Here is a 10,184-nt window from a genome sequence, read left to right as displayed (position 1 = left end):
ATATTTATAACATATTCTGAACACATGTTTTGTAGAATTGAATAACAAAGGAAGGAGCACCGCGGTTTCTTCTACGATCGCACTTTATTTCAACCAACTACTGAATGAATGTCGCTCACGTACATGTCAACAAAGCACGTTGTATATATATAAACAAAGCACTCATGCACTGTCTACTCCCTCTCTCTTCTTCTTCCAACCACCATCTCTTAACTTCTTCATCTACCCTCCTCCTCTCTTTATTAACTTCTTTTGCTCCGCTTCTTGTGTTTTGCAGCTCTCAATACAGCTGATCACACTAGCTTCGCCGTCTTTCCAGGTCAAAAATTCCACGCGCCTACTTTGAGGCAACTGGGGTCAATACGGCGGCAAACCCAGTGCCATTATTTGGCTACGTCCATGGTATGTTGATTCTTGGATATGCAAAACATATGTTGACCAGATGCAGAGCCAGTTATTGACCCGAATCCCAACCGGAAAGCCTGCCACATGGCATACACAACACGCTGCTGGTAACCTCCGCTACGCTATCACCGCAGCCGATCTTGAGAACGCGGCTGGCCAGCCTCCAAATCCGCGTCTACGGCTGTCGAAAATCAATACCCTGGTTTGCCCTGTCGTCGAAAATCCCCCGGTTCACCAGTGCGGACAGACGTTTGAGAGCCAGCCTGGTTTCCGTCGGCATCTCCGCCAGGTTCATTCTGGATGCTGTGAGTACATCTGGGTTACATATGTAAAAGATATGCTAACTCGATAGTCGTGAACCATAACATGGAGCGCCTTGCGTATGAATCTTGCACTCCTATGAATGATCTATTACTAACGTAGTTGTTTACAAATAGTCGGGATGAGGACGACTTCCGGAACGCGTATGGAGAGCGTTTCCATCGACTCCAGCAACCGGTTACTCCTACTAGTGGTGGCCGTAGTCGACGCGTAAGTATTTAGTGTTCTGTGAATATTATAAACATATGCTTATCATATGCAGCGTGGGCAAAACCCTCCTCCGAACCCGATTCCATTTGTGTTACAAGGTCATGATAATGGTAATCACAACAACAATGGCGGTAATAGAGATAGTGATGGCGATGGCGATGGAGATGGATCTGTATCTAGTAGCTCAGCGGCATTTTCGACAGGGCGTCCTTAGATCGATCTTTTAGGTTTTGAATATGTTTAACATGATCTATCAAAGCTGTTTTAATAACTCCTCCTTTTGCCGCTTAAGATCTTGCAATCGTTTCCGCGCTTGAAGTTCCGCAATCTCCTGTTGTAACTTGATCTCTTCTTGATAAAGGTTATCAAGATGAGATGTTTGAGGCTGTGTAGGTTGAACTGAGTATGAACAAGATTGAATAGAGCGTGAGCGAGATATTCGTGAACGCGAATGACTAATAGATGACTGAGTCTCAAATTGCGAATCAGCAACTGATATTGAATCAGAATTGATGTCGGAATCTAGGCGTGGAGGTGGGCCCATAGGAGGTGTAGAAGGCTCAATTGAATCATATGGATTTCCGGGCTTCCAAGGTCGCCATGGCTTTTTTTGACGAGATACTGCACTAGCACGATTGCGTACTTCCTTTCGACGGTATTGTTTACTGATGCGTGAGATACTGTCAGAAGCTCTCCAGGTTGCATTTTGGCCAGTTTCAGCAAATCGGTTGTTCTTTTCAACCATCTCAAAAACATGTTGTTTTGTTCTGGGAGTCATATATTAGCCACATGTTTGACATATGTTTAACATATGTTAAAGAAACTCACTTCAAGACAGCTGTAAGTAGCGATTGTTTCCGACCAATTGCCTCATTATCTACAAAATGACTGCTTTCGCAGATTCCTGTATGATGAGGTGCCGCAATCCACCAATCAATCGGGATCTTGGAGGCTTCACACGTGATCCCTGCTAAAATCCATGACGCTCGCTTATTCTTGAACCAATTCGCTGTTTCAGGGAATTCTTCTGATGCTTTATCCATACAGCGAATAACCTCGTCTTTTGAAGTGCTCTGAAAGATCATAGTGATTACACCAAAGGCAGGATGCCTTGGAAATTTCTTGAAAAACGCGCGTTTAACATGTACCTCGCAAAAGAGAAGCACTCGTTCCAGATGCTCATGCCAGTTCCAGCGTGGGTCACGAGATGCAAGATAATCGCCAAGTCCTTTAATGATAACATATGGTTAACATATGTATTGCATATCAAGAGAATCTTGTACATACCAGGTGCTTGTTTTTTGCACATATCTAATGTAACTGTGCGAATCCCCTCTGCATCATCGTCACCACCAAGTTGATATGCCCAAGATACTGGCTTCCGGCCAACATCACCCAAGACTTTGAAAAGCCTTTCGAAAAGTGTTGCATATGCACGACGTGTATCCAAATTCATGAATGCATAGGCGTAAGTGTTAATCCGATTACCTTCCTCATTCCATGAAGCAATAGTAAAGACATTTGTTTTACCAGCTACCATCTTGAATGCAAGATCCATTTCAATATAACGCACTGATTGGAATAGCTTAGCCTGTGCATATGTACAACAGATGACCAGAAAGTGCTGGCGTTGTTCATCAAAGAAATAGACATCACGAATCCATTGTTCATCGACCTCCTTTGCTTGATCAAAGAGAAACTCGCGATAGACCCCCGCAATATCTGTCCCCTTAGGGTAGTGGAGAAGTCTTTGTTTGCGGATAAGCGCTGTAATTCGATCTTCTACATGTAAAGTATCATGGATCTGTCGTAATGCGGATGTTGAACGTTGCTTGACTAATGCACTGAATTTTGGAGAAAACATCAAAGACCGAGCGGTTAATCCTAGGATATCATGCTTTAGAATAACATCTGTAATCTCTGCGGCGATTGAATGCGGCATCTTTGATGGTGGCGGTGGGAAGTGTGAATGACTGCCACGACATACTAGCAAAACAAATGGGAAGCGATGCCAGGAGTATGGGATAAAGAGATCAAATCTGACTGAGCATTCCCTTTTGACCAGAGTTCCAATATTATTTTGGTGTATTGAATCTATTTTTTGCATAAGTATTGCATATGCAAAACATATCAAAACATAAGACGTCGAAACGCGACTTACCACAGAACTTTCCAGTCTTCCGACGATTTGCTACAAAGTAACAATTCTTGTTCTGATATTGATTCGTCGGAATACCAGATCTCTCAACCAGAAGCTTCATGAAGTCCATACTGATGTTATGGCTATGTTCAAGTGTCTGTACATAATGCCAATCCGCGTTTTGGTGATAAGATGGACATCCAATTCTCCACATCTAACCGCGTCAATATCATAACAACATGTCAATATTATAACAAAGATCACTTACACTACCATCCTGCCATATACAGGGGTGCTGATCTTTACATGTTGTTGCTCCAGTATAATACATACATGGGCCATCGATATTCCATGTACGCATGAAACCTAGATAACGCTCTCGGGTTCGCTGCTCAACCTCTTGCCGAGTTGTTGCATAGACAGGCTTTGCCATCTTTTTGCGTACATCGATAAAGATCTTAGGATTAACCGCATCGTATTGATCACATGAGGTCAAAATTTCAGGATGTGCTTGTTCACAGTGTTGAATTCCAGAGCACCGATATGAACGATGCCAAACTCGAGAATCCGGATCTTTAGGCTTCTTGGAAAGAAGCTTCAAGAAGTTTTGCCTTGCTCTGCCAGTAGCTTCAATTGAGAATTGAACCTAGGATATTGTTAACATATGCATTACATATGACCTGCATAAGTAATACTTACATTTGACATAAGATCTGTGATTGAATTATGTAAAAGAGTCGGATTCTTCTGATCTTCTGGCAAAGGCGTTTTCGCAAGATGAATGATATGAAGAATACCATCTTGAGATGTGGCAGGATACTCCGGAACAGTAAGATGTTCTCGCAATGTTTCCGCTTTCACGGAAGCCCGACTGCTTGTGCTAATAATAGCACTGCTATCTTTGAAATCAGTTTCTTTGAGGCCCATGATTTGTCTAACAGATGGAAGATGTGGCGGTTGAGCTTCGTTGAATGCATCCTCAGATATATCCTCAGATTGATCATCGGATTGATCCTCAACGCTTTCTGCACAGTCCTCATATATTGAGCCTGTTTCATCATTATCCTATCCTTCAGGTTAGTATATATTATACATATGTTATACATATCATACTTGGGGAATATCATAAGCCATTGATACAAACTCATCTTGTATAGCACGGCTTGTACTAGTAACAGCCATTGCTGTCCTCCGGCTTTCCCATATATCTGCTCGATACCTCGGCAGACCCGGATCCATGGTACTAGTTGATTCGAAGGTTCAAGTTGTAGTATGAAGGTTGTAGTAGGCCGAATTAGGGGGAAGAACATGGATAAATAATATTTATTCACGCTAGCGTACACTAACCTTTAGCGTGCCTGGTTCAAAAATTTTGAACCTCGCTTAGGTTTGGACCTCCGCCTGGTTCAAAAAAGTATTCAAAAAAGTGGGTCGGTCACGTTACTTTTTGAACCAGGCTCAACTGGGTGCCCTAGAAACTATGCCAATCATGGTTACCTCAGTTACCTCAGCCGCCCCCAAAAAGGCGGTGAATTTGGCCATCCACCGCCTGCTGTTTCCAGCGATGCTGACACACCTTTTTTGGGGAACGTCTGAGCTGGGAATTTGGTGGTACCATACAAGTTTCCGGGGTTTTTGCCCGTGTTTATATGGCGAAGTTTCCAGGCGCGTCTTTCAATATTTCCAAGTTTCTCGCGCACCCACGCGAATATTAAGAATCGGGCGACGATGTCTTCTGCATCTTTCTGAGCTGAACCCATTGACACCAAAATTGTATGTATAACTGGAAAGGTGGGTGAGAAATATGTCCTTAAAATACCCGAAGGAACCCTTTCTTAAGCTGTCAAAGCCATTATATGCCCCAAGTATTCCGCCAAAACCTCCATGAAGCATATATTGACATATTTTAATGTATAGTGGCTACATCTGATCCACAATATTAACTCTATCGCGTGAGAATTGACTCCAAACCCGCCTCACGATGCCAGATCGACGCCCATCACGACGGAAGCCTCCTCGGAAATATAACGCGAAACTGAACGACCCCGGAAATGGACAGACACAGTTGGATAACTGGTTGGCCTCTGAGAATAATCGACCTTCTTCAAAGGCTGGAGAGCCTATTGAATTGGGAGTGGAGTACGAGAATGAGGGCGCAACTGTCTTGCTGGAGAAACAACAAGTTGAGAAGAATTCAGTTCTTCAAGCGCAGAAACTGATTCGCGATGCGTCTGAGAAGCGTAAGGATGAACAGGACCAAGCCATCAGACAAGCAATTCGAGAGCTGTATCCCTATTATCCACGTGCGGGTCAGTTGCAAGCATTGAGACAATTGATCTACCTGAGAAAGGACCTTATCCTGATTGCGAAGACGTCATTTGGGAAGAGTATGATATTGCAAGCAGTGTCACTCTTGCTTGATAAGTCTATCACCCTTGTTGTGCTTCCATTGAATCAAATTGGCGTTGAGCAGACCAATTACATCGAGAACATTGGAGGGCGACCTTGTTTCCTAAACAGGGAAACATTCTCATCCGAACTTCTTGACAGGGTACAAGCGGGCAAGTTCACACATGTCCTCGTGAGTCCAGAGCTTGCAATCAGTGACAAGTTCCGTTCAACTGCTATGCATCCAGGTTTCCGAGACCGGCTGGCTCTGGTTGTTGTAGACGAAGCTCATCTTGTGGCTCAATGGGGCAAAGATTTTCGAACGGACTATGCGCGATTGCATCAATTGCGAAGTCTATTCGGCAGTGGCGTCCCCTGGTTTGCATGCTCTGCTACGCTTGATATGAATACATTGCGCGTTGTTATTGAGGGACTTGGGTTTCCAAAGGATGTTGAAATCTTGCGGACATCCGTCAATCGTCCAGAGTTGCTCATTCAAACAGCTTGGATCCCACAAGGCGCGCATAAGAAGGCAACGGCCTTGCGTTTCCTGTTTGACAATGGTCCTTGTCAGCCCATTTTACGACCGTCACGAATCCCAAAGACATTGGTATTCTTTGACTCGAAGAATGATGCATATACTGCCATGGAAAATTGTCGGTATTGGCTGCAGCATAACAAGCAACCAGATGGGGCAAGTGTTCAACATTGCAACTATACCCTCAAAGAGGCAATGGATACGGTGAAGGTCTACCATAGCGACACCGCAAAGGGAGACAAGGAAGCAATGATCAAAGAGCTTCAGAAACCCGGACCGCAATCCAAGCTTCGTGTCCTCATGACCACCGAGGCACTAGCGCTCGGAGTGGACCTCCAGGATATTGATCAAGTTGTCATGTATCGGTTCCCCAAAAACCTACAACCAGCAACGCTCTGGCAACGCGGTGGTCGGGCATCTCGCCTTGGACAGGATGGAAAGATCGTTATTCTCGTTGATCAGTGGATACAGGGGCGTATCAAGAAACGTGCCGTGAAACGCAAGATTCATACAGAAAATGATGATCTAGCGGAAGACAACCCACTGGCCGATTCAGATGATGAAGTCAAAGAAGCAAACCCTGAGAGACCACAGAAAGGTGGACGCTTAAGTCATGAAGAGCGACGTGCTGTGTTGCCTGAATTTTGGTATCTCCTTGCCAATGAGCCTACAGAATGCCTCCGGAAACGGTTCCTGGACTACTTCAATGAACCTGAAGAGTTCAGATGTAATCCTCGGCGTGACCGGTGCTGCAGCAACTGCAATCCTGAGTATCAGCTCAATGATCCAACTCGTTATCTGTATACTGAGCACGGTCCGAGGTCAGGACAGATGGACGAGATAATCATCAACCAGTTAAAATATTGGTCCAAGGAGGTCCTTTCAAGCGCTTTGAACGGAGTGAAGTTCATACCTGATTGCTCAAGCATACTGGCAGAAGAACAATATGTCCATCTTGCGATATATATTGAAAATGCCACCTATTCGGAGCGGGAATATTTCCAGGCAAAGGATCTTCAGACAATATTGGGAATATGGGCTTTGTCGAATCAGCTTGCTGAGGGTCTTGTGGATGTCTTGAAGAATGCATATCAAGCAGCCTTTATGGCCACTATTCAAACCCCTGCAAAGAGGAAGCGTGTGTCGAATGACTCTAGTCAAATGAGTGAATGCAGCAACCTCACATGGTCTTCTGCAGTCACGCCAGAAAGCACCAGTCAACCAACTCCATCTCGGAATATCTCTCCGTGGGTTGATATTAACACGCCATCCCAAGCTTTTATGGACATGCCTCCTCCTTCGGCAACTCCAGTTCCCAAACGCAAGGCCCTCGGTGTGGTATCAGGAAATGGGCGTCGCGTGATGAAGGGTGGAGAAGACCTAGGTTCTAAGGTCTGGTAGAGAATGATGAACAATCCATCTGATGCATTCCATCAATGTGTGTCAGTCACCTTATAATATAGCGTGGGAGTATTATCAATGGAATGAAGAGAAGTATAGCTAAAGCTGTCCCGGCAGCAACCTGCTATTCAGTGTCATGTGTCATTCTCTTCAATCTCATCTAGAACAGCAATAGGAGTCGATGTCATCTTGCTAAAATCAACTTCTTGTGCCCACTGTCCGTTGACGACGAGGCTATTGAAGTTCTGTACGGCTTTGAAGAGCTTTTCGCCAATTGTTTCTGTGAGTATATCACATGGTTGAAAGCCTCTTGTCCGACCATTTGGTTGCTTTTGGATGCACTTCGAGATCTGATAAGCTAGATGACGAACATCCTGGCTAGCATCCTTATTTTGGTGTCGCCCATTGCTATATTCTCCAAAGGTAGCCTCCAGAAGCTCCTTTAGATCAGTACAGTAGCTGGCTGTGAGAGCAGTTCGACGGAACATGGTAGTGATGTCCAGATTTGAGGTCCGTCGAGTCGACATGAGTGTCTTCATATGAAGATTGAAGAACTCATTCAGTCGATCAATTTCGAACCAACCGTCCTCCGCACCCCGTAGATTCACAAGTCCGTTGGCAAGAATGGCAGTCTGCAGCTCGGGATCAGCTGCTTTGGTTTGAGTGAGCCATGTCATATACAAGGAGAGGAAAGAATATCGGGTTTTCTTTGTGCCAGGGAAGAGGAGACAACATTGTGCAAAGATCCGCTGGATAATTCCAATGTCACCAAGTTTGATGGCAAGCTTCAAGGACTTGTAAGTCTCCATCTGCTGAAGGAATTTCGCATGTGCTGAGAACTCATAGTCGACTGGTTCTCCTTCTCGTTCACGAACCTTAGACTGCTGCTCTTTAAAATGGAACAGAGACTGGCGTATCTGATCCACAACGTCCAGGAATTGACCCCTTCCGAGGCTTTGAATCCAATCATCCACATCTTTAGCATCCGCGAAATTGACTGTTAATGGGACAAACTGATAGAACATGGCCGTGACGCGAGCGTCAAATGAGCGAGTAGCCACCTCTTCTTTATGGTGGAATGGACTTTTGTGTCCCTGTACGCAACCGAGACAGACCTTATTATGATGGATCGTCGATTCAACGGTAGGGTGGTCTGTCCCAGCATAGAGCTCAAAGATCATATCCAAGTAGTTCATACGCCAGTGGAACAGTCCGGGGATTGGCAATATCCAGCTGAAACGATCGAAAAGACGAGAAGCCTCCGCACGTTCTTTTTTGACGGCACGAAGGAGTGACACTGTTTTCTGATCTCCATAAACCAGTTGTAAAAGCCCATCAAGGTCTGTATCATCATCATCCCCCAGTTGCTCCAGAAAGACATTCTGAATGACCTTGTATGTCCCCTCTGTCGTGCCTTCGTTGTATAACATTGGCCCAAGGCTGTAGTGAATTGTCTTCTGCGCTTGCAGTCGTTTAACTGCTGGGAATTCAGGCCAGTCAATAAGATGGGCTCGCGGTTTCATCTGGCCTGGTTTGACGCACGCTTCCGCAGTAAATAGTTTCTCTACTGCCTCCCGATGAGTATAGCGAATGGCCTCTGCAATCCAATGGCGCTGACATTGATGGAAGATCTCATCATCCTGATTGCCTGGTGCCATGTAGATATCATGAGGACTCAGTGTAACCTCTGGATGGAACATAGATCGGAGAAGCCCTCCTGCAGGGATGGACTGACCGATACAAAGCTTGCCAGTGGTGGCGGAGATATGCTCTGATGGATCACGAATAGTTTGATGTCGAACAGTCTGGCTGTAGTCAAAGTTATCCCATGCCACAATGAGATTCCTGCGAGAAGCCTGGGCATTCTGTTTCAATTGTTTCTGTACACATCTTGGGGTAAGAAGTCAGCCAGAACATGTTATTCTCCGGTAAATGCGGTTATAGTACCTGTCCTAGTTCTGCAAGTTCCTTCCGTCTGTCCATGATAGTCTGGTATGCTGAGTTTATCCCCAGGCCAGCCAGAAAGCTAATCACACGTCGCTTGACACCCATTGCATGTAAATACAAGCCGATCAACATCGGGAAGTTGTTGCTTTTCCGTGGTGCAAAAGCGCAAGCCAGAATTGAACAGACCATCACAATGCTGCCCTGGTGGATCTTGGGTGTATCGCGATGGTTTCCTGGAGGTGTCATGATGCTAACGAGCAGTCCACAGAGCTCTGGAGCTTTCCTCTGCATCTGCGTAGCCAAGCTAGAGATGTCCATATCTTTAGGGTCCACATTGGACTGGAACTCGCCGAGTATATCTCCGTTAATCAGCCCTCGAATCTCGGTCTGTATCCGAGACACGAGATCGGATGCACCAGTGGCATATATGTCTTTTGAGACACTACCTAGCCGCTCAATAATTTCAGGTTGCCCATATATAGCGTCAGACAATTTCTGTGCTCGATACGATGTCGAATATCCATTTTTTTTGACTGGTTGTGCATGCACCATGTGGTAAAGAAGATCCTTGATTGTCCACCGGTGCTTATCATTAAGCTCAGCCAGTACCATATCGACACGTTCGCGTGGCTGCAATCCTGAGATATAACGAGATCGCTGAGTAGACGCAGGTGGTTCTTGTAATGGTGAACTGGAAGAAGGCCACTCGAGGGAGGATTGTCGAGCACGCTTTCGCGATCTAGAGATCATATTGGGCAAATCCGGTGATGCCATTCTTTCTAACAATGTCAGAAATACTCTCAGAGAGCTTGAGAAAACACACCTTGACCAAAT

General features: G+C 45.2%; 1 protein-coding gene across 1 annotated transcript; it reads left to right on the top strand.

Moving 5' to 3' along the window:
- Positions 1 to 442: 442 nt before the first annotated feature.
- Positions 443 to 1,150, top strand: N7446_007601 (uncharacterized protein; the record flags this gene model as incomplete). The annotated part of the gene is made up of 4 exons (XM_058516346.1): positions 443 to 710; positions 758 to 785; positions 843 to 936; positions 989 to 1,150. The coding sequence occupies 4 exons, from the start codon at positions 443 to 445 to the stop codon at positions 1,148 to 1,150; spliced, it is 552 nt and encodes a 183-aa protein (XP_058373524.1).
- Positions 1,151 to 10,184: the final 9,034 nt, after the last annotated feature.

This window comes from Penicillium canescens, assembly GCF_028828765.1.
Source record: "Penicillium canescens strain IBT 15451 chromosome Unknown utg000004l_segment0_segment0, whole genome shotgun sequence".
Classification (NCBI taxonomy): domain Eukaryota; kingdom Fungi; phylum Ascomycota; class Eurotiomycetes; order Eurotiales; family Aspergillaceae; genus Penicillium; species Penicillium canescens.
Note: the sequence above shows the minus strand (reverse complement) of the source record. Positions and strands in the feature narration are given on the sequence as shown.